This window comes from Eptatretus burgeri, chromosome 4 (genome assembly GCF_056783735.1).
Source record: "Eptatretus burgeri isolate ZD-2024b chromosome 4, Ebu_testis_v1, whole genome shotgun sequence".
NCBI classification, from domain to species: Eukaryota; Metazoa; Chordata; class Myxini; order Myxiniformes; family Myxinidae; genus Eptatretus; species Eptatretus burgeri.
Genome location: NC_140964.1, coordinates 133,956,197 through 133,982,388, shown reverse-complemented (window position 1 = coordinate 133,982,388; position 26,192 = coordinate 133,956,197). Strand labels below are relative to the sequence as shown.

General features: G+C 43.2%; 1 protein-coding gene across 1 annotated transcript in view; it reads left to right on the top strand.

The window, feature by feature from the left end:
* LOC147029162 (uncharacterized) overlaps positions 1-26,192 on the top strand; it is a 341,518-nt gene that overhangs the window by 203,960 nt on the left and 111,366 nt on the right. The window contains exon 10 of the mRNA XM_085880090.1: positions 7,689-7,826. Within this exon, the coding sequence (XP_085736216.1) occupies positions 7,689-7,826 (138 nt within the window). The remainder of the gene's footprint in view (positions 1-7,688; positions 7,827-26,192) is intronic.

The window sequence follows — 26,192 nt, the reverse complement described above, 5'->3', positions numbered from 1 at the left end:
TGGCCGCAATGGTCGGAAGCGGCTCCACTCCACTTCCAGCAAGATGGCTCCAAGCTGCAGAATCGTCTCGCTCAGAACCCCATGATATGAATTGCCTTGCACCGAACTCCGTGATATGAATCGCCTTGCACCGAACCCCCGTGCCGTGCCCCCGACCTGCAGTTGGTGCTGGTCAATGTGGCTGCTCCGTGGTGTGCCATGGGGCCCGAGCGATCCCGCCGCACAGCATGCCTCTGCCTGATAGCAGCTGCATCAAGGCAGAGGTGCGGGAGGATGTCTGTCGTCCACGGGAGACAATTGTGGCCGGCATGGTGAGCGAAGACCGATGGTAAGACGTTATTGTAACCCCATGTGCAGACCCGACCATAGATGTGTGTTATTCGTGCCTCGTTCTGTATGATAATAAAGTATCATGGGCTGCGTGCGGGTCCGCCATTGTACACGTGGTCAGCGCACGGGTCCACCCGTCATCGAGCATCGTGTTTGCGGTTATCAGACGTGGTGGGGTGCATGGTGCCAACCCCGATCCACACCATTAATTGGAGGAAAGAGCATAGATATAAGTGGATTGAAGAAGAATGTGCCTTGTGCGTACTGTATGTTATTAGCATTTGGTGGGTTGGTTATGCCTATGATCGCTTGATCAGTGGGTGGGGGGTCGTTGCTTGGGCAACGTTCTCCGTGCAGTGCTGGCGTTTATTGTTGGCTTCTACGGCTGCCCTTGGTCTTCTGTGAGAATGCATTCTTACGTGAAGGGCGTAGCTGTGGTTTTTACCGAGTGGAATCCGAGCGGAGTGCCTGCTGGTTCACGAGGACCCCTTGCTTAGATTTACATCAGAATCGAGAAAAAAGAATACGAATGAGGTTCAGAGATTTAATCAGACCGAGCTATGAGAGAAACACAACACACTGTCCGTTCGACCCGTTAGACAAGAAGGAAGGGACTATCTGAACGTACATTAATGAAATAACTGACTGTGGACCACTGTATGTTGGCTACTATTGGTGTTGGAGGGATGCGGTTTCCAGAACCGCAACAATATATGTACGAGGTCCATCTAAAAAGTAACAGGACTGACTTCGCAGAAATTTTATTCCAAAAAATATGTTGAAATCACAGCTTGTCCCCTTCAAAATAGTTTCCCTCCAGTCTCACACACTTATCCAACCTCTTCTTCCATGCTTCGATGCATCCCCAGAAGGCTTCTTCTGGAATTCTCCAGAGCTCCTTCGTCACGGCCCTTTTGATGGCCTCCACATCAGGAAATCGGGCCCCTTGATCACCCCCTTGAGCTTGGGGAATAGGAAAAAATCACAAGAGGCCAAGTCTGGTGAATACGGGGGTTGCTCCAGAGTTGGCACATTCCTTTCTGCGAGAAACTGTCAGATGCTCAGGGCACTGTGAGCAGGGGCGTTCTTATGGTGGACCAACCAGGCGTTGTTCTCCCACAGATCCCTCCTCTTGTCCCAGACTGATCTCATGAGGTGCCGGAGGATCTCCTTGTACACATATTGATTCACTGTTTGACTCTGCCGTTTGGTCTCGGGATCGTATTCGAACATCCACGATTCATCGCCAGTAATGACTCTCCCGGGCAGGTCAGGATCGTCCTCGAGGCGCTCGATAATGTCTTGACAGACAGTGACTCTGCTATTTCTGGTCCTTGGACAACAGCTTGGGAACCATCTTTGCACACACCTTGTGCATTTCGAGATTTTCAGTGATGATGCTCCAGACAGTGTCCTTGTTGATGGAAAATTCCTCATCAATCATCCGCACCGTGAGTCGACGATCTGCGCGCACCATCTGCTTCACACGCTCGATGTTGTCCGCCGTTCTGCTCGTTGAAGGTCTTCCAGACCGTGGATCATTTTCAACCTCCTCCCGTCCCTCTTTGAACCTCTTGTGCCATTCAAATGCATGTGTACGTGACATCGTTTCTTCCCCGTAGACTTGCTGCAGCATTGCGAAGGATTCGGAAGGTGTTTTGCCAAACTTGGCAAGAAACTTCAGATTGTCCCTCTGCTCATGGCTCGTAGCACGACGACTCTGACTGGACAACGTGTAAAGCATGACCTGTAAAAATCACACAATGAGTGCAGTCAACCATCACCAATCATATATATTGCTGGAATGTTGCAAAAGACTGTGACGCAACCAGTTCATTCAAGTTGTGGAAGTGGAGCACTCAGCAGGCTCAGTCCCGTTACTTTTTCGATGGACCTCGTATGTGTATGTATATATATATATATATATATATATATATATATATATATATATATATATATATATATATATATATATGTATATGTATATATATATTTATATATATATATATATATATGGCAGATATTTGGTGTAGGACGATGTCCAATGGAGATTGGAGGAGTGCTCGTCACACTCCACCTGTTTCGATTTACCCGCCGATCGCATCACGTGTCTTCTGGTTGAATGGTTTGCATTCGTGGGAACAATTGTCTGGGTGGCAGAGGGATGGTTGTTCTTTGCGGATTGTGTGATTTTAGCGTGAGAGACATAATCCGTGGCAATGCTCACCATAACAGTTAAGAGGTGCCTCCAATCTATAAACGACGAATGTGGCCATCATTGGCTACATATTTATCAGTATGCCGTCCTGATAAGGGCAAACAATCCCAAAATCCAGATCGGCTGCTCTGTTTGATGTTTAGCTGATGTTGACCATGCAATGTTTGTTTGACAGAATTGCCGAGCCGATGCCTCCTGATTGGAGGTGATGCTTTGGTGTAGGATTACTTTCAATGGAGATGAGCGTAGTGCTTGTCACACTCCACATGTTTATGCATACAGCTCTGGAAAAAAATTAAGAGACCACAGTAAAACCAGAAAAACTGATAATTTTGCAATTTATAGGAATGTGTTTGAGTAAAATGAACATTTTTGTTTAATTCTATAAACTACTGACAACATCTCTCCACAATTCCGAATAAAAATATTGTCATTTAGAGCATTTATTTGCAGAAAATGACAACTGGTCAAAATATCAACAAAGATTCAATGTTTTCAGACCTCAAATAATACAAAAAAAAAGAAGTTCATATTCATTTTTAACCAACACAAGACTAATGTTTTAACTTAGGAAGAGTTCAGAAATCAATATTCTGTGGAATCACCCTGATTTTCAATCGCAGCTTTCATGCGTCTTAGCATGCTCTCCACCAGTCTTTCACATTGCTGTTGGGTGACTTTATGCCACTCCTGGCGCAAAATTTCAAGCATCTCGGCTTTGTTTGATGGCTTGTGACCATCCATCTTCCTCTTGATCACATTCCAGAGGTTTTCAATGGGGTTCAGGTCTGGAGATTGGGATGGCCATGACAGGGTCTTGATCTGATTGTCCTCCATCCACACCTTGATTGACCTGGCTGTGTGGCATGGAGCATTGTCCTGCTGGAAAAACCAATCCTCAGAGTTGAGAAACATTGTCAGAGCAGAAGGAAGCAAGTGTTCTTCCAGGACAACCTTGTACGTGGCTTGATTCATGACTCCTTCACAAAGACAAATCTGCCCAATTCCAGCCTTGCTGAAGCACCCCCAGATCATCACCGATCCTCCACCAAGTTTCACAGTGGGTGTGAGACACGGTGGCTTGTCGGCCTCTCCAGGGTTACCATGAGACGACCAGGTGTTGGGCAAAGCTGAAAATTGGACTCATCAGAGAAGATGACCTGACTCCAGTCCTCTACGGTCCAATCCTTATATGGTCTTTTGTAAACCTCAGCCTGGCTCTTCTTTGCTTCTCATTGATGAAGGGCTTTTTTCTTGCTTTGCACGACTTCAGCCCTGCCCCTCGGAGCCTGTTTTGAACCGTCGTCGCCGTGCACTTCACCCCAGCTGCCGTTTGCCATTGTTTTTGTAGGTCACTTGATGTCATCCTACGGTTGTTGAGTGACATTCGAATGAGTTGGCGGTCATCCGGGTCAGTGGAAAGTCGTTTTCACCCTCTGCCAGTCTGTAGCTTTGTTGTCGCCAATGTCTGCTGCTTGACCTTGTTCTTATGAACCGCCGTCTTTGAAATTTTAAGGATGGAAGCAACGTGACGCTCACTGTATCCCTCTGCCAGTAAAGCCAGACTTGAACCCTTCTTTTCCTCACTCAAAACTTTTCTTTTCAACTCTTTTGGCATAGTCAAGAGTTATTTTTTTTTTGATTCCAATTACTTTTGAGGTACTACTAGCACTGTTTTTGCCATCCAGCTGGTCCTATTGCAAGAGGATAGTGATGACAGCAGTGGTTTTTATACTTTTCCTTGTTAAATAAGATTCAGTTCAGGTGATCACCTAATCAGTAACTCAATAAAGTAGAATGAGGTGTTGCTGTGTTGGAATTCAACAGACACTGGAATAGAATGGCTGCCATACATGTAGAGTTGCTGATTTAAATATTTTTTGGAGTGGTCTCTTATTTTCTTCCAGAGCTGTGTATATATATATATATATATATATATATATATATATATATATATATATATATATATATATATATATATATATATATATATATATATATATATATATATATATATATATATACACAGACCTGCCTGGTATTAATTCAACAGCTGAGCGGGATTTGAACTCAGGGGACCACACACACACACACACACACACACACACACACACGCTTTGTACACACCACATTCTGAGCTTGGTTATTATATTTTGTTTGTTGCCGCTGGGCACCCGTTATTGTGCTGCCTTGCATTCTGTTTTAATTCACATCTGAGCAGACAGCACCACAACCGACTTCAGCTAAAGTAGCAAAATACATTCCTTCCTTGTGGACAATGTTCATGCAGCATGTGTTTTTACCCAAATTCACATTTTAGGTTTTATTGGGAACATGTTGATTGGCAATTGTCGAGTAAAGATGTTGCTCATCGTTATCCAAGTGAACTCCCAAAGTCCACTTTTGAATCATTAGCACACATATAAAACATTGTCGTTTTTGTTTTTTTTCTCACATCACATTTGCATGTTGTTTAGCAAATCGAGCATGAGATGAGAATGGATTGTTGGTGGTGCCATCTTGCATCAATCACGCGTAATCCTGCATTGGCCTGAAGCACAGATGTGAGCCCTCCATGCATGAGTCTGGTGAAAATAACTTGGCTTGTGAATTATTTTTTTCATATCCTCTTGCTTCTTGGGGTGCTCGTGTTGTGCATACACTCACACGTACCAACTTACCATGCACAAGGTGTGTGTGTGTGTGTGTGTGTGTGTGTGTGTGTGTGTGTGTGTGTGTGTGTGTGTGTGTGTGTGTGTGTGTGTGTGTGTGTGTGTGTGTGTGTGTGTGTGTGTGCAGCAATAATGGGTGATTTGCTTCATGACTCCGCAGCAATATCATCCTTTAATCGAAAGAGTAACGCACAATATGAGATTTGAATGCAGGTTTACATTTATATATTTTTTTGAAAGTGGACGTTTGCACATTATAGTAACTGCCGCAATATGGATGACCAGCGCCATCGTATGTGTCATCATAATTTAATGTTTCTGGCTCATATACTCGGAGAGAAAAACCATTGAAATAATGTTGTTGGCGTTCGTGAAATAACATTCAAGAGTTTGTTTTTTGTTTTTTTCTAAAAAGGGGAAACGTATCGACATAACCCCCAAAACTTAACGAAAACAAGTTTGATGAGAACAATCTCCACTGCTGTGCAAACGTCTTCAATATTCTACATTTTTCTATTCTGATGCATCAGGAAACGAAAACTTTGTGTTCAATGCAACTTCTACTTTACAAAAAAAGAGAAATCTTACAAATAATCAAATTTATACACAATATAACCTGATATAAAGTTATAAACTAATAATGAGTATGTTTACTCTTTTCCTTCGAAACCAATGAAATTCTTCTCGGCATATTTTCAAATGTTTTTTTTACATATATACTCTTGTGTAATGGTGACCGGGCAGAGTAGCGTGCGCCTGTAATCCGGCTATTCAGAGGCTTGGGTTGGAGGATCGCTTGAGGACGGGGCTCTGCACTGGGCCGCGCTATGAGAGGGTGTATGGCAGCCCGGAATCATGGCGAAACCCAATCCTTGTCCCTGTGTCGTAAGAGGTGACCAGGGTTGCGTCAGGAAGGGCATCCGGCGTAAAACCTGTGCCAAATCAGTATGCGGATCATAACGGATGATCCGCTGTGGCGACCCTAACGGGAGCAGCCGAAAGACGAACAACAACTCTTGTGTAATGGTGCTGCACACTTCTTTAAAGACCTTCCAAAAATCATCTAAGTTGCTGGGATTCTGTTTTTTGCGAACCAGAAAAAGCTGAGACGTCCGGTTCAGAGTGGTCTGTGTGAATGGACACCTCTGACGCAGGAGTTTGACGGACTATATTGAAAGCTCAAGATATGTCGAGAGATGGCCCTGCTCTGAAATTGAAGGCTCACATCCATTGTTGGGAGAGCAGAAGCAGCATTACAGGGTAGAGTGACTGGGTCTGATTCCTAACAGATGGTCTGAGATCAGGCCATTGGAGGAAAGGAAGGTTGATGTCAGCTGCAATTATGGATTTCATGACCTCGCTGATGATCGGAAATAAGATATGTCTGTCCTTAAGATTGTTGCACCGTGTTTATGTGATACAGTTCTTCTTATTTCATATGCAGCACAAGGCTGCAGGGTAGCATCATTGGCTGAGATCGTGGCCGTGCTACTGATGCAATACCCTCTGAAAGTTAGGACAGGAATTTGGAATTTGTTCATGGTGCCGGTGATTTCAAGCCGAGTCTTTGCAAAGGACACTCTGAGATCTTCAACACCCTCCAACTAATGCCGGCAAATGGGACGCCCAGTTTAACGTCCACCCGATGGACAACACACACATTGATGAATCACCCTGCCTGTGAAATACCAGGATGACAGTTTATACTCGGGCCAAGATTCAAACCCTGGCGAGACAGCCTCGAGGTGGGTGTGTATACCTCGAGGCCATCCTGCCAACCTATGTAATGCAGTGATGTTGGCCGACTTCCAAGCAAATTGAAGATGACCTTGGGCAAATGATAGGTTGAACAGAGTAGAATGAAGATGTGCAAGATCAGCAGAGCTCTTGCACATGCTCTTTCTGCTGTGTCAGTGTGAAAGGTGTTCATCAGCTTTTCCGAGGAGTAAGGCTACCCTCTATGAGTTGTTGCTTCTGCATCACATCTCACTCCCTGGAGGCATGAGTATAGTTCAAGACTAATATATTTGTAGTACCTCTCAGCAAGAAAATGAAGTCATGAGGTTTTCTCCTCTCACTGCATCCTAATGGTCTATTGTGGGGGTTTTTTTTTTGTTATGAATGTCTTCTGCACTCTCTGCTTACTTGCCCTTCCTCTGCTCAACCAGATTGTATAATTAGATAATCCAGGAACCCATTCCTTGCTGCACTCTTTTAATTATATATTTTTTGTTCAACATAATCTCTATTCCGTCTAGTTATTTCATTTATTTAATTGACTTCCTGAGTCTGTATAATTTTGTTCATCCTTCGCATGTTTCAAGCGGAAGCCTGCTTCCATCTCTTCTTGTCTCGATCCCATACAAAATATTTTCCATTCTTGCTGTCCTTACTTCCTTTGTTTACTTAGTTTTATCCAGTATTTTCAGCACTAATTGCGACCCTCTTTGCCTTCTTCCCCCTCATAGGCATCGAGATCGAGATTGTAGACAGCTGTGCATTTGATAATGGAGGATGTGAGCACCGTTGCATGCACACAAGCCAAGGCCCTCGCTGCTCCTGTCATCCTGGTTTTCAGTTGCATGCTGGAGGCAAAACCTGTCAAGGTATAGTTTATGCTGGCTGTTTCATCACAGGGTTGATAAAGGCTGTGTGTTGGGATGGACATTAAAAATTGCTAAGCCACACCATTCACCTCCATCCATTGTTCATCGGTGGTTTTCAAGTATAACACCGCACCTTACATGATTAGAAACAATTGCTGGGGTTCTAAAGAGGCATTATTACCCTCGCAAGAAGAGAGGGTATTGCATCTGGATCCGTTTGTTTGTCTGTTTGTCTATTTGTTTGCTTGTTTGTCTGCACAGAACTTCTTCTTTCGGCTGCTCCCGTTAGGGGTCGCCACAGCGGATCATCCGTATGATCCGCATAGTGATTTGGCATATGTTTTACGCCGGATGCCCTTCCTGATGCAACCCTGGTCGCCTCTTACGACACAGGGATATGGTACACCTATATTAACCGGGGTATACACCGGCCCAGTACACTGGTACTCACTTCGCCGACCTCGGAAGGATGGCAGGCTGAGTCAACCCCCTGGTGTATTAATTCAGTGGCCCAACGGGGCTTGAACTCAGGACCTTTTGGATCCCAAGCCGCTGCCCAAACCACTGCGCCAACACCAGGCTTTTTGTCTGCACAGAACATATGTGTATAAATTACATTGGACCCTTAAGAACCCTAAAACCCTTTAGACCCTTTGGACCCTTTATCATCTGAAGACCATAAAGACCCCAAACATCATGGAGATGCATGAAGACCCATAAAACTCTTAAGACCCCTAAAAACCCTCGAGAGCCTTCAGAACCCCAAGACCCTTTATGACCCTCAAGACCCTTTAGACCCCTAAAACACTTTAGAACCTTTGACCTCTTTAACCCCTTAGATCCTTATAGACCCTTCCGAGCCCCGAAGACCCTCAGACTCCTTCCTACCTTAAGACCTTCATACATTTTAGACCCTATAGTACCCTGTAAACCCCTTTGATCTTTTGATCCTTTTTAAACATTTTACGACCCATTCAACACCTTTGACCTTTTTGAGACCATTTTGACCCCCTTTCGACCCATTTAGACCTTTCAACCTTTAGACTTTCAGACCATTTGACCTTTACACATTTAGAATTTTAATTTGCAATCAACGACCTTCCATTTAGTACGTCCTTCCATTTATTTACCACATAAGATACACCACCCAAAACAAGTGCTGACGAGGGTCTGCAATCTCTGATTGCTCTTTCTTGTTTTCATAGTACCAGTTTAGTTGTCTTTATTCAAACTCAGTAAATAGTTTGAAAACAAATCAACTGCGTTTTAACCAAAATGGTCCAAAAGACTTAGCATGATCTTAACTTATTGAGAATTCAATTGTGTACTCTGTTATCTGGCCGAGCTGATGCAATCTCTCCCTCGCACTTTCAAGCATGAAGTTGAAGTGAGAAACGAGAAGATATTTGTGAATTGATGCCAATATGCATTATTTATTCGAGGACAAATGAGAATCTTCAGAAAATGTTAACGTCTGTTTTGCTTCGTGCCACAAACTGCTTGCAACATCACAGACTTTGTATGGAGGGATCACTGGAAAGATAGCCCTGTGCCATACAAACAAAAAAACTGCAAAAAGTCGAAGAAGGTAAACTCAAACTGTGATGGCCCAGTCCGTGTGTAGTGACAGCATGTAGTGTAAGGTTGCTGTAATTGGGGTAGATCTGGAAGAATGTGACAGCACGGCTTCACCACCGCCGGGGAAACATGAGGGGGGGGGACCCTGATGGAAATCGTGTCGTGAGAGACGTCGGCAGGAAACATTAACAAGCAAGAAGGGCAAATGTCGGTGTCTTTATGGGGCTCGGAACTCTCGTCACAGTAAAAAATAAACAAGGTACGAGTCAGATCGTCCCATTGTTGCTGAATCCTATCAGGGCTATGCTACATCAGTGTATTGGCCTGATGGATGGGCATTGCAGTTGTCACCCATCCCCTTCTCTCTACAGCAGAAATGTATTCCATTAGCTTTTTCAGCCAACAGAGTCCAACATATCATGGAAACCACTGTATTTACTGTATTCCTTTGATTGCCGACAATATAAGCGAGACGATAATTTATGTTATTAAGCTGAACAATTGTGACTGTAAATACAACATTGAAGAAGCACTCAAACATGGGTGATTCATTCATGGTAAAGTACGTACACAATTTAATGGTTAGACTTTTCACAGAACAAAAAAACGGACATAAACTCGAGAGTTCCGATAACACCTTAGCCACGCAGTGTTTAAATATATGATTCAATATAAATAAAATAATGATTTTAAAGGTCGTATCAAAGAAATCCAGAAGTTTATCGTCGTCTTTGTAGTTTTATGTACCACCTTATTTAATATGTCCAAGTGCTGTGTTTGGAAGCATTAAGACTGTGATCTGTGTACTAGTGTTCAAGTATATAATGAAATTGAAATAAAATAAAGATTTTAAAGGTCGGATAAAATAAATTTTATTCTGGAGGTTTACCACCATTGATGTGTGGCTTTTACACCAACTTATCTAACAGGTAGTTCTTCTTGACTGTTGTTTGTGACCTTTAAGATGTCGAAAAACCAGTAAGTTTCCTGTTTGGAATGATTTTTAATTTTGTTTGACTGTCAGACAGGCAGACAGAGTAAAATATGATGTCACTCCTCTGTGCACACGTGCGATATGGACAAATTCAGAGCCAAGTTAATGTAAAAACTACAGGTTTGTTTTCCGATTTGTGTTCAAAATCGGACATTCAATTTAAATTTAGTAGTTCCTCGATCATAAACTGACGTTTGTGGACGGACGGATGGACGGACAGAAGTGAACCAATTGCCTCATCCCACTTCTCGTTTCGCATGCGCAGGGTAACAAGTATAAGTAGTTTAAAAAAAATCATGCAAAAGCATGGAGGAATGGCGAAGCCAAAAAGTATGCAAACAATGCAGACATGAGTATGTGCAAAGCCCATCCCGACATCTTTTTTCAGTAACTTAAAGTATAAACAGAAAAAAAAAATCTCGATATCCATAGTACATATCTAAGAAAGCATAGCAGCTGTCTGTGTTCCAATACAACACTAACTGTTGAAACACCCACAACTTCATTCTCAAGAAGGTGTCATGAGAAGTGTACTTTGAGGATGTCAAAATTCAGATGGACACAATATTCCATTCGTCCATCAATTGGGACCAGACTCTGTGCAGAGCATTGGTGCTGCCAAAGCAGTCTCCTTGGCTATTGGGCACAATCCTGGATGGGTCGTCACTCCGACACAGGATACCAGCATGCTGGCACTCATTTTGCCAAGCTCGGAAGGATGACAAGCAGCGTCAACCTCACCTGGTATTGATTCAACAGCCGAGTGGGATTTGAACTTTGGATCCTAGGATCCAAAGCCCACCACTCGAACCATTAAGCCAACACCAGGCATATGTATGTATGTATGTATATATGTATGTTTCTGCTGTATATAAAAGCAATTTTTGCAGTATGCCATCATGATGAGCCCAAAGAAGGATGAAACCAGTCGGAAGTTTTGCATTCATTTTCTTGTTTCCATTTCATCTCAGTCTTTAAAGACCTCAGTAGCCCTGTGGACGCTATCCTCGTTTGGAAATGATGTGGTGGTTTTCATATGCACACGATGTCGGCATCATGTCATATTCAGGATGGAAAGAGCCTGACCGCACCCCCACCTCCGAACTGGTGCTCAGTGGAGCATAGGCAATTTGTTTGTGTGGGCGACAACGCTTGTAACAAACAGGTCGCACTACAGCTTTTGTTGTTATGGGGTTTGGTCTGTGCCACACTGCCTCACCAAGTTAAGAGGTTTAATGCCTTCCATTACATCGGCACCGATATTTGTGGATCATTATTACAAATTGAGCCAACAATTGTTTTCATGCATTGGCTGTATCCCAAGGCACAAGACATAATTTTGTTTTTAAAGTGAGAGGGTGGGTAATGTCATAAATCATTTGAGCAAAGCATTGCCTACATTGCCAATCATCATCAATTTATATAAACTAGCCACATGGTACGTGCCATATCCTTGCTGCACCACAATGACCAAGATTCCTCTCCTGGCAGAGCAACAAAACACAGCAAGATACAACAGGACACAAAGCAGCTCAATTCACAGCAAAGCTGCATTCTATTAAATACATAATGCAGTTCATGCTTCGTTTATATGGACTAGCAAGGTTCCCCCCCCCCCCCCCCCAATTAAACTTCTATTATACGCAATGCATTGTATTATCAGAAATGGTACATCTCTTGAACATGAGCATTATAATAATAATGATGATATATCATTATTATAGTAGTCAACATTATTGCTGCTGTTTGTATTATTCTTGTTGTCAATATGAGGCTATTGTTATTAGCTATTAGTATATTATTATTATTATTATTATTATTAATATTACTACAGGCTCTTATCAACACAGTCGCTAGTGATTTATGAAGTTGTATGGAAACTGAGCATCCTTCATCATTCAAAGTCTTTCCTTCATTGAATCAGAACTACTCAGACTAAATGGCCTTTGTCTGAAGCTCAATGGAGTGCGGCTCTCTTTTATGGGCTAGTAACCCAGCCAGCGTTGATTCCCTCTCCTGGATGCTGTGGAATCTAAAACACTCAACCTTATTGGCATCTCTCACAATGAAGCCAAAGTGCAAGGTCTGTTTCTCTCACTTCACAGGCAGTTTAGTGGCATATCTGTCACCGGGTCTAGCTATCTGCTCTCAGTACTCTGACCCTCCCCAGCAGCTCCTGTATGCACGTGTTCGAGCCATTAACCCACTCCTGCATAATCTTCCAAAACTCCAGGCTGACTGCCCACTTCAACTCTTTGGTTTCTCTGCTCTCACATTTATGGAACCACTTTGCTGAGGCTGTTTTATCCCATACTTAACTTCCCTGCCTCAACAAGGTGGTGCACCACACTTTCACATGTTATCCGCCTCACTTACCCACAATTGTTTTTCCTCCATTAATCCTACCTTTCCCAATGCCCTTACTCGCGGGTTGCTGTGATTGCTCTCCCCTCTGTCCTCTCTTCCTGTTCGTTCATTCCTTTTCATATTGTGTCCAACTGTTGTCCCACTACCCCACTTTTAGTTCATAACCTTCAACCAATCTCTCTTCTTATAAAACCTCAATCTTCGAAAAAAAATTAACAAATAAGAAGAAAATCATCAAATTTGATGTTATTTACAGACTCTTTGAGCAAGCGATCATTTTTGCCAACATTGTGACAAAAAGGCCCGTCAGGAATCGTTGCAATTTATCGGTCGGTGCAACAAATGAGATAAGCTCGTAGAGGGACACCATCTTTGTGAACCTTCAGGTGTCATATTATTGGTGCAGTCTCACCACTGCTCATCATCATCAATACTCCTGGTGCAGTAGGGCTGTCTGTTGGAGATTTTATGTTTTGCAATGATACCATAAAGTTTTGTTTGTTTGTTTGTTTGTTTGTTTGTTTTCAACCAGCATTGTCTCCAAAGGCAGAGGGATTTTGGTCTTGACATCGATCAAAATGGCGTTCAATTTAAAATTGTACTCTTCTCGATTCCTCACTTGAGTTGTAAGAGCCTGATGTTGGCTTAGCGGTTAGGGTGGTGGCTTGGGATCCTCGGGTCCTAAGTTCGAGCTCCGTTTTCCACTGAATTAACACCAAGGGGTTGACTCAGCCTGTCATCCTTCCGAGATCGGTGAAATGAGCACCAATAGACTGGTAATAGGGACACTGCATCAGCGGTCGGTATAACTGCGCCCCTCACCAATGATGCAACCAGCAGCCAAAAAGGCAGCACATGATTGGAACTTGAGTTTTATGCCCTTTGTCTGCAAGGAGGAAAGCCAGCTTATTTTCTTACCAAAGTGCTGTTTACTTCTTTTTCTTGAAGTTACCTTCTCCACATCCAATGATATCACAGTTGATTTTTAGATCCTCGTGGAGGATCTCTAAGTCTTACTCACGTTGTTGTTCTTCATCTTCTTCTTGTGGACTTTTTTGTTTCACAGCCTACAGTTTTCATCGAAACTTCCTGAAACTTGGCACATATCTGTAAAAATACCCTGCGCAGACAGTAACCATCTCCGATTTTGAAAATTCCTCCGAGAAAAAGAAGTTATGACGTCAAAATATCTCCGCTAATGGAAATCGTCTAAAAAATTATCTCCGAAACTAGGCAAGCTTTTTAAATTCTGTTTGCGGGAATCGAACAGGGCATTAGCAGAGATGAATTACCGCACATATGATACATCACTATCACGTCATATCAATTTTTATGACGTTATTCCTATTTTTTGACATTTTTTGTTTCACAACCTAGAGTTTTCATCGGATCTTCGTGAAACTTGCCAGGTATATGCAGAAAGCCCACGCGTAGGCAGTAACCATCTCTAATTTTGGGAATTCTTCCTCGAAAAAAAGTTGACGTCATAATATCGCCGCCAATGGAAATCGCCTATACCATTAACTCCGAAACTCGGCAAGCTGTTTGAATTTTGTTTGCGGGAATCAAGCCGGGCTTGAGCACAGATGATTTATCACAAACCTGATAACATCGCAATGACGTCATATTCGTTTTTATGACGTCATCATTAAGAGGACGAGGATCTTAGCTCATTTGGGCTTGATATTTATATATGTACATGTGTATGTACTGTATATATGTGTATATATATATATATATATATATATATATATATATATATATATATATATATATATATATGTACAGTGCCTTCAGAAAGTATTCACACCCCTTGACATTTTCACATTTTGTTGTGTTACAGCCTGAATTTAAAACGGATTAAATTGAGATTTTGTTTTTTGTCACCGATCGACAGAAAATACCCAATAATGACAAAGTCAAAACATGTTTTTCGAAATTTTTACAAATTTATTGATAATGAAATTCAGAAATATCTAATTCACATAATTATTCAACCCCCTGAGTCAATACTTTGTGGAAGCACCTTTGGCAGCGATTACAGCTTCGAGTCTTCTTGGGTACGTCTGTATTAGCTTTGCACATCCAGATTTGGGGATTTTCTCCCATTCTTCCTTGTAGATTTGTTCAAGCTCTGTCAAGTGAGATGGGGAGCGTCAGTGAGCAGCAATCTTTCAGTCTTTCCACAGATTCTCAATGGGATTCAAGTCTGGGCTTCGGCTGGGCCACTCATGAACTTACACATTCTTGTTCTGAAGCCATTCCAGCATTGCCTTGGCTGTAAACTTGGGGTCATTGTCCTGTTGGAACGTAAATCTATGCCACAATCAAAGTTATTTTGCACTCTGAAGCAGGTTCTCTTCAAGCAAGGATTTGCCTGCATTTGGCTCCATTCATTGTTCCCTCTATCCTTACAAATCTCCCAGTCCCTGCCGCTGAATAGCATCCACATAGCATGATGCTGCCGCAACCATGCTTGACAGTTGAGATCATGTTAAACGGTTATGAGCTATGATCGGTTTCTGCCAGACGTAGTGCTTTGCATTCAGGCCAAAGAGTTTATTTTTCATATCATCAGACCACAGAGTCTTTTGCCTTATGCTCGCAGTCTTTCATGTGCTTTTTTGTAAACTCCAGGTGTTCTATCATGTGCCTTTATCTCAGGCGTGGCTTCCATTTGGCCACATCTCTGGCCGCCATTTTGTTAACATGACCAACTGGCCACCATTTTGCAACTTAAATGTGTCCCCAACCATTTCTCAGACATGCACAGCCCAATTTTGTTCAAACTTGGCACAAACACAGAAAATGATGTCATACACGTGCACCTCACTTTATTTTGCTATCTGATCAAAGATGGCTGACTGGTTGACTGGTCAACTAACAGCCATTTTTGATGTACATAAATATGGACTGGCCCTTTCACTCCACAGAGAATAAAATCAGCAGTTCCTGAAGGTTTCCTCTGCTGGATAGTGCATTTTACAGCAAAGACTCAAAAATGTGCACCAAGTAACTTTCAAAAGATCTCCAGGGTAACGTTGTGGAAAGGCACAGAGCAGGGGATGGGTATAAAATATTTCAAAGGCCTTGAATATCTCTTGGTGCACAAACAAGACGATCATAAATAAGTGTAAGGCACATGGTACCACCAAGACCCTGTTGAGATCAAGCCGGATGACTGGATGACCAAGCAAGGCGGAGACTGATCAGAGATGCCACCAAGAAGCCAATGTCAACTTTGAAAGAGCTACAGGCCTTTATGGCAAAGACTGGTGATTGTGTGCATGTGACAACAATATCCCAAACACTCCACAAGTCTGGCCTGTACGGAAGGGTGCAAGAAGGAAGCCATTACTGAAAAATGCCCACCTTGAGTTCCGTTTGAGGTTTGCTAAAATGCATTTTCTGGATATTCTGAAACCATGTGGCAAAACGTTTTGTGGTCTGATGAAACCAAGGTGTAATTTTTTGGCCTAAATGCAAAACGTTACATTTGGCACAAACACAACACAGCACATCACTCAAAGAGCGGCATCATGTTATCGTGATGTTTTTCATCATCATGTACTGGGGCACTTGTCAGGACAGAAGGGAAAATGGATGGAGCAAAATACAGAAAAATCCTGGAGGACAACTTGCTGCCCTCTGCAAGAAAGCTGAAATTGGGACGGAAATTCACCTTTCAGCATTACAACAACCCGAAGGACACAGCCAAAGCTCCAATGGAGTGGGTAAGGAACAAAAAGATAAATATCCTTGAGTGTCCAGTCAGAGCCCCGAACCAAATCCAATCGAAAATCTGTGGCATGACTTGAAGATTGCTGTCCATCAACGCTATCCACGCAACTTCACTGAGCTTGAACAGTTTTGTACAGAACAATGGGCAAGTATTTCCCAATCAAGGTGTGTAAAGTTGGTGGAGACCTCTCACAACAGACTCACAGCTGTAATTGCTGTCAAAGGTGATTCCACCAAGTATTAACTCAGTGGTCGGACACTTATCCAACCGAGATATTCCAGTTTTGTATTTGTACTTAATATTCTGAAATTTGTATAATTTGTTTTTCACTTCCAAGTTGTGGGTTATGATGTGTAAAAAGTCTGATTTAATATAATATAATTCCAGGCTGTAACGCAAAAAATGGTGAAAATTTTGAAAGAGGGTGTGTTCTTTCTCTCGGTACTGTATATATACATCCACATAACTGAGCAACCCAAGAAGGCCCACACAAGGGAAGCGCTGGAGTTGTTTGAAACAATGAAGCTTTACTTTATTTCGGTGAAGATCCTTAGGATTTCAAATGCAAAGGTTCATCATCATGTGCTTTTTTTCCACGAAGTCGGTCTGCCTGCATTGGATTTATGACATCAGCAATGTGCATCAGGGTTCGGTACATGTCTTAGCGCATCGTCAACGTGCCGCGTCCTTTTGCCGCCATGAATTGCAATGTGTGGCTGTGCGTCTCAAAAACATCAAACATCATTTATGATCCAAACTCATGGGGGGAAGTTGCCAAGCTGGCAGTTCTTGCATTAACAGCCTGCTCAGCCTCACCCTATAATTTCACCTTCACAACCGACCTCTCAATGTCATCACTCTTTTCAGCCACTCACAGCACAGCACAGCAATCGACGGCAGAGAATATAAAATAATGCATGAAGGACACATTTTGTACAATTTTGAACACAAAAGCTTTGGCCTCTTAGAATTTCAACGAAGTGAAGGCCACTTCATTGATATAGACTCTTTTGAAGTCTCCACATGTATACAAACTGTACCTACAAGGCAGACAAAACAAGCTTCCTTTCGCGGAGGGGGAAAAAAAAACAACCTTGTTTTGATCCTTCCAACAACAACCAAAAAAATCCTAATTTTCACAAAGCAATCTCCTGGAACATGGTCTGCTCTCAATGCCACACAGAACAGATATTACACTTTGGAGCGTTACATTGCTTGAATATCCTTCGAAGCGTCACATCGCTTGAACGTAAACTGTTCAGCCTGGTGGAGGTGTGCGCTCTCTACCGAGTGCCGTTCTACTTTATTATTGAAAACGTGTGTGCATGTGTGTGTGCATGCATGTTTAAACTATGACTGATTTATTGTGGGTAAGAAACTGCATTAAAAGCTATGAGTGGTAATATAATGGGTTAAAAAAAATCTTGGAATTGCTAAGAAAGTGCGTTTAAACTCTGGGCAAGGTTAAAAAGTCGTACGTTACTGTCTGCATTTTATCATTCCCTTTTCTCTGGAAACGCTTGTCAGATTGACACACAATTTTCACCGTCGGTGCGACTGCTCATGTAGAACGTTTAAATAATGATTATGACGTGGTATATCATGCGGTGTGGCAGCCATGTTGGAAATAATGAAAAATATTGGACCTCTGTATCGCCAAAACCGTTCAGTGAAACAAATTGAAACTTGGTACCTGTCAAGTACTCCCCATGGGGAATAAGTGTGATTTATTTTTTAATTATGTCAGAGGTGCCTTCGTTATGACGTCATAATTGCATACGTAGAACGCTACATCCGATCAGTATGAAATTTTTTGAGGGTTATTAAATTGGTGAAGAGAAAAGAAATTATGACATCATCGGTCATGTGGTTTGGCAGCCATATTAAAAAAATATATAAAAATAACCTTCAAAAATCTCCAAAACGGCTGAACAGATCGAGGAGAAACTTTACAGGGATGACCGCCTGTAAATGAGGAACAAAAAGTAACCCACCTGTGACGTCATAGGTTACATGGTTTGACAGACACAATTGGATTTCCTCGAAAACATTAAAAAAAATCTTCTTCTCCAGAATGGCTGGACAGATCGAGGGGAAACTTTACATGCATGTTCATCAAGCCTTGAGGATACCAGGGTGCTTATGAATAATTGTGAGTACACGTGGTTTGGCAGCCATATTGGATTGAAGGAGAATATTTTTAAAAAATTATCTCTCTTTTGAACCGCTGCATCAATGAATGTCAGGTCAGGTCAGGTATGGGAGCATGTGCCAGAACAGCGCGTCGCTGCGTCCACTTTCCGCCGGTACTCCAGGGGCCTCCGTCTGGCCATCCCCCAGGCAGATGCCAGGCCCATCCCCATCTCCTTGAGATGATGGTCAACCTGCTGCAACCATGAGGCACATGGTCGGCCCACTGGCCGCCTCCACTCATGAGACTCCCTCGCTGAGAGAATCTGGTGAGCAGGATCAGCATCAGGAAAACGAGCCACATGTCCATACAGCCGCAACTGCCGCTCACGGACTATGCAGGTAACAAATCTCATCCGAGTCTCTATCAGCAACCGCTCGTTGGACACAAAATCCGACCAGCGATAGCCAAGGATTCTCCGAAGACACCTGGTACCAAAGGAATTAAGTCTCCATCTCAGATCCTTGGTCAGAGTCCAAGTCTCGCACCCATAGAGCAAGACTGGAAGTACCAAGGACCTGAAGACTCGGACTTTCGTCCTCCCGCACAGGTACCGGCAGCGCCACACCCCATGATCCAGTGAATCCATGACTCCGCAGGCCCGACCCAGACGTCTATTGACCTCTGACTCGCAGCCAGCAGAGACATGAATATCACTGCCAAGGTAAGTGAATCTCTCCACGACCTCAACATCCTCACCACAAACAGACACAGACAGGACAGCAGCATCCAAGATGTCACCGAAAGCCTGGATCTTAGTTTTGACCCAAGAAACCCGTAATCCCAGCGGCTCCGACTCCTCATTCAGCACCTCGAGGGCCCCCAAAAGGATGTCTAAAGTCTCCGCAAAGATGACTGCATCATCTGCAAAATCAAGGTCCGAGATCTTGACATTCCCAAACGATGCACCGCAACTTGATCTCTCAGACATCCTCCCTAAAATCCAGTCCATACAAGTGCTGAAAAGTGTGGGGGCCAGTACACATCCCTGACGAACTCCAGTAACAACTGGAAATAAGTCAGAGATGGTACCACCACACTTCACAGCACTCTCAGTACCAGAGTAGAGTTCAGACATCAGATCGATCAGTTTTGGTGGCACCCCACGAAGACAAAGAATCCTCCAGAGGACATCCCGATTCACTGAATCGAACGCTTTACAGAGATCAACATAGGCTGCAAGCAGCCCCTGCCGAAACTCTCGTCTGCATTCGGTGAGGACACGAAGGGCAAGGATACGGTCAATCGTTGACCTCTTTGGTGTAAAGCCTGACTGCTCTGGACGCTGGTGCTCAAGCAGATGGTGGCGAACCCTATCAAGAATTATCCGAGCAAAGACCTTGCCCGGCACTGAGAGCAGCGTCACCCCTCGGTAGTTGTTGCAGTCTTGGCGATCACCCTTCCCTTTCCAGAGAGGGACAACAAGGCCCCTCTTCCAGTCAGTTGGGATGATGCCTGTGTTCCAGGCAGAGCACAAAACTGCATGCAACGACACGAGTGCAGCATTTCCACCAGCCTTGAGAAGTTTGGCATGGATGCCACAGATCCCTGGAGCTTTGCCCCGTTTCAACTGGTTCACCACAGCCCGTGTTTCCACAAGCGAAGGTGGACCACAGTTGATTCGAGGGTCAGCAACAGGGATTGTAACACCCTTGACGTCCTACTCGACAGCTGGGGGATCAGCTTGGTACAACCGCTCAAAGTAACCGGCCCAGCGGGCCTTCACTTCAGGCTCCTCTGTCAAGAGCCTACCACTCTCTGCTCGAACTGCAGTGCTCCGAGGGATAGGTTTGGATGAACGTAATGCGCGAATTCCCCTGTAAGCGGGATGAGAATCACCTGTCCACAGGTGATTCTCTACCCCCTCAAAGATTCCTCGCACATAGGCCTCCTTGTCCACCCTCAGTGCACGTGCAGTTTTACGCCTCAGCTCCCTGAACAGCTCAGCTCTGCCATTCAGCCTAGCCCTGCGACTCTGGTCAATGGTATCCAGTGTCCCTTGAGAGACAAAATTCTTCTTTGCCCTGCGGTGAGCTCCAAGACATCCACCGGCAACATCAAGGACGGTGGTCTTGAAGGCGCTCCACAACTCTTCAGGACCCCCCAAAGCACCCAGACCCCCCAAGTGTCCACTCAGCCTGTTCGAAAATTCCTCAGCTACTCTCTCATCCCTGAGCTTGGCAACATCCAGCCTAGGCTGGGATGGTACCATTCTCCAGGATTTAAGGTGCAGCTTTAGAGTTGCTACAACAAGCCTGTGGTCAGTATTGAGGAACTGAGCACTCCGGTAGACCCTGCAGTTCTGGATCATCCTCCAACGACCATCAATGAGGACATGGTCAATCTCCTTTGCCACACCGCCAGCGTTGGAATACCAAGTCCAGCGATGAGCTTGTGGGCGCTGAAACCATGAACCAGCCACCCTAAGTCCATGACTTCTTGCAAAGTCAAGGAACTTAGTGCTATTCTGGTTCATAGTTCCTGACCCATGGGGACCAACACACACCTCATAACCATCCCTATCAGTTCCAGTCGATGCATTGAAATCCCCCAAGACTAGAAGTGTATCTCGTCTGGAGCACTGATCAACCACAGACTCGAGTGTGGCGTAGAATGTGTCCTTCACGGTGAGATCACTCGCCTCAGTCGGAGCATAAACAGAGACCAGGGAAATGACACCTAAGGAGTGACGAATCCTTAATCTCATAATACGCTCGTTGACCGGTGTTACCTCAATTATCATTGGGTTCAGCTTATTGGACACAGCGACAGAAACTCCTTGAGTATGGTAACCATCAGAGCGACCAGACCAATAGTAGGTGTAACCACCCACCATTATCTCGCCGCAATCCGTCTCCGAACCTCAGAGAGAGCTGCAATCCCGATGTCCAAACGCTTGAGCTCAGATGATAACAGAGACAGGTGATCATCCTCTCTTAGGGATAGGACATTCCAGGCACCCACCCGAAGGGACCGCCTCAGGTTAACCCAAGGAGACCGCCGTCTGGTGGACGACACCTCAGCACCACTCCGACACACTCTCCCGCAATCTGACCCAGGGATGTTACCCCGTGGTTTCCCTCCTATCATCAAATATTGGGGGTCCCGAAGGCTTTGCCCCAATCCCGTGATCTGGTGAGCTGCCCTGCGAAGGGAAGCTGCACAGGAGGTACTCCCATGGAGTGGGTTTTCAGATTTTTTTGCGTTTTTGCGTTTTGCGGAATGAAGTGTTTTACAGTGGCCGGAGTGCAAATCCTGCCACCAACCTCCTAATAAGAAGTAACCCAACTGCAGGAGGACATCCGCAGACACAGTTGGGCACTATATATGGATGGCCGTTGGCTCACAAGGAGCTCCTCTGCCCTTTGACAGGTTTTGTTTTTAATCCTGCTGGGTGTCCATATCCAAACAGCCTCCTCACCAGAAAACCTGGTGGGGGAGACGGTTTAGTCGCCGACAACCCGACCATGGAACAGGTTAGTACAGATTTACATGGTACCTGTAGCAGGTCACAGATCTAACCTGACCTGACGGGGAAACTTGAATGAAACTCACAATGAATGTGAAACTTCAAAATTATGATCTGGTAGTGATAGGGAATATATGTAAATTTCAACCTGATCAGACGCATGGTGTAGCAGCCAGAATTATTTAATTTTTGAATCTGCATTCTTTTGTATTTTTTTTCTGGAATAAGGCGAACTTATCTGTGCTTGGATGGGTTTGAGGGTAAGAGGAGTAGCAGTTGAAAGCTGAGTCCTATCTAGGTTCCTCCTGATGACTCCATCTTTGCGTTTTTTGCTTGTTCAGGTTCCTTCTGACGACTCCAATACAGTACCATTTTTATTTGGTCTTCCATTTGATTTGAATGGAAAAAAAAAATTAATTACAAATTTGCCACCAGAAGAGGTGGCTCACATCAAGTCCTTCTTAAGACTGTGCAGGGTAAATGTTCTGTGAAAACCATCGAGTTTGATAATAATCGTCCAGCTCAGTTTGAAATATGGGAATATTTTATCTGCCTCAAATTCCATTTGTGGTCTTTCTTCACCTCAATAGTAACGTTTGAGCCATTGGGAAAGATGGAACCGACAAAGCTACAACATCGCGGTTTCCTGTAAATTATTGAAAAAATGAACACTGTATTGTGAAAGTTCCTTGGTGAGAGAGAAAATGATCTGCGATGCATTCAATTAATGCTCAACATTGCTTATTCCAGTTATGTTCCCACACCAATGTATCAACCGGATCATGCGGAAGATGTCCATAATATAATGCAAAGGATGCTTGGTGGTGGCACATTTGAAATTGGAGTCCAGATCTTGGCAGACGTTTTCCTTTTATCTTACCGATTAAAAGTGCGCAACTGCCCCACCTGGTTGAACTGTCACCTAACCAGTGTCATGAATGGGGAATTGCTCCTCAAATTAATTTACAATCTTTTTTCAGTGCATGCTTCAGGCTTTGAATCAGATCTGAAGTTCAAATAAACCTCTTGCTCTCCTGATAAATTGTGTCCAGCTGCAGTAATTTCCAGTACAATCTGCTGATGCCTAACAGCTGCAAGTTCCTGCTTCCAGTAGGAAACGATGCAGAGCATTTAGTATACAAAGCATTCCTGTGTCATCTTAAATTTGATTCTCCTTCATTCTATATCTGGGGTGGTGGAATGGGCTAAAGGAACACTCGCAATTTTATTCAGTGCCCCACAAATTTGTTTCCTCAACTAAAATTGTGTGCTAAGAGTTTAAATTGTATCTATTGAGAGTAAAGCCTGATGAAATATCAGTCGGAACACTTCAGAAACACCATGCGAGGAATTTTACACTCCGTTGCTGTCATTGTTAGCTTGAGCGTACAGTCGGGTCCGGCGGTTTGATGATGCGAGGACCTCAAACTCAGTCCAAAGGAGCATCACGAGATTTTCTGTCAATGGTATTATGCATCATTCCACTCCTTCAGGTTCTAATGTGCAATGCCGCATCTCATCCGATTTTGTGGTTTTTACTCTTCTGTCCACCTCTCACACCCAAACACCTTTTCATTCCTTTTGATCAAACTTGCTTTGATGTTTTAACTCAACATTGAGTTGTTTTTTTTCTTCACGCTTATCAAACGCATTTCGATCCAGATGCCTCTCACTGTTGTGTGTTCCTGTCTTTCTCTGGCTTGTATCGATCAAGGATAACCTGATGACATGTTTTGCATCTTGAAAGGTGAATGCTGTTTTGTGTTGTAATGTTTCAGAATCTGCACTCATCCATTGAATGAAACTTGTCATACAAGTCCTTCTTATGGTGTTTGTGGAATGTCGTCGATCTTTAGCGTTTATGATATTCAAAAAAAGCTTGGTGTTGGATTCATGGTTAGGGTGGTGGGCTTAGGATACTGGGATCCTGAGTTCAAATCTCACTCAGCCGTTGAATTAATACCAGGTGGGGTTGATTCTGCCTGTCATCCTTCTGAGGTTGGCAAAATGAGTACCTGCTTGCTGGTGTCCTGTGTCGGAGTGACGGCCCGTCCAGGATTGTGCCCACTAGCCAAGGAGACTATTTGGGCAGCACCAACACTCTGCACAGAGTATGTTCCCAATGAATGGATGGATGGATATCATATATACACCCTTATGGAAATTAATTGACTCACCAACGCTTTTTTCACGTTTTACGAACATTTTGTATTGCCCCTCCATAGTATACCCGTTTTTACAATGAAATTCATGTTTATTATTATCTTTAGGTCGTTGGCGTTTGTTGGAACTTTTTCAGGAGGAGTTTGGATCGAGCTGTCCTACACATGCGTGAACTTTGGGAGGGTGATGCAATAGGGATCTTTACGTCAGCCCCATTGTTTCACTCGGCATTCAACACACCGCTTGTGAGAGACAATGGACATCACTCCTCGGAAGCGGACGAAGATATTTACGCAATTCGAACACTCTGAGAAGTCACAGAGAGAGATCGCAATGATGGTAGGTGTCAGTCAGTGCTCCATCTCACAGATTATCAACCAAGGCGTCACAACTGGATTTCTGTCACCAAAGCGTAAAGGAAAGTGTGGAAGAAAACTTAAAACGACACCGAGAAATAATTTGTTTTTGATTCGTCAAAGCAGACTTGATCCTCGGAAGACCAGCGATGATCTGCAAAAAGATTTTATCCAGAGCAAGAGTCGCTGTGAGTTCCAGCACTGTTCAAAGAAGGCTCCTGAATGTGGGTCGGATAGCCCGAACACCAGTCAAGAAACAACGACTGATGAAGAAAATGATGGGTATAAGATTGCTATTGGCCAAGAATTATCAGAACTGGATGAAGGAGGATTGGCAGAAAGTGATCTTTTCCGACAAGAGCCACTTTTTCGTTCAAGGACACAGGAGTCAACACGTTTGCCGTTCCCCAGGTGAGAAGCTCCGTGAATGTCACATCGACCAATGCGTAAAACACTCTGAAAAGAAAATGTTCTGGGGTTGTTTCAGTTATGCTGGCATGGGATCTCTTCGTCCCATCCATGGGATGATGAATTCTGCCCATTACATTGAAGTGATTGAGGAAAGAGCGATTCCTGACATGCCGAAGGCATTTCCAGATGGTTCAGGGGTGTTCCAGCATGATCTGACTCTTTGCCATACGTCGAAGGGAGTGACTAATTTCTTCAAAAGAAACAAGATAAAGCTGTTGGACTGGCCGGGAAAATCTCCGGATTTGAATCTAATCGAAAATCTCTAGTCCATCATGAAATTTTGCCTGCGCAAAATGGACTGTCCCACAAAAGCCAAGCTAATGTAGGCCATAATGCAGCTTTGGTACCATGATGAACAGATCAAGGAAAACTGTGAAAACTTGATAGATTCTGTGCTAAAGCGAGTTCAAGAGGTGATAAACAATAAAGGCGGACATACTTCCGATTAAAATGTGACAAAAGTTGATGAGATTATACGAATAGATGATCATTTTGATTAAAATTCTCATTTTCATTGTTTTTAATGTTTGAGTCAATTAATTTGCACAAGGGTGTATACATGTTTCTATATATACATATATATATATATATATATAGATTCATACATACATACATTTATATATATATATATATATATATATATATATATATATATATATATATATATATATATATAGATTCATACATACATACATTTATATATATATATATATATATATATATATATATATATATATATATTCATACATACATACATTTATATATATATATATATATATATATATATATTCATACATACATACATATATATATATATATATATATATATATATATATATATATATATATATATATATATATATATATTGTTATGGCTGTGGAAATTCGCAAACCACCATTCAGGACCCGTAGGTGAGATATCTTGATAGGTACATGTGTAGTTAGCCCTAACCCGTTGTCTAGAGGGAATTTATGTGATTCATCCGGGCTGCGACGCTTTGAGTCAGTCGTTTTTCTTTTTCTATCTTTTATTTC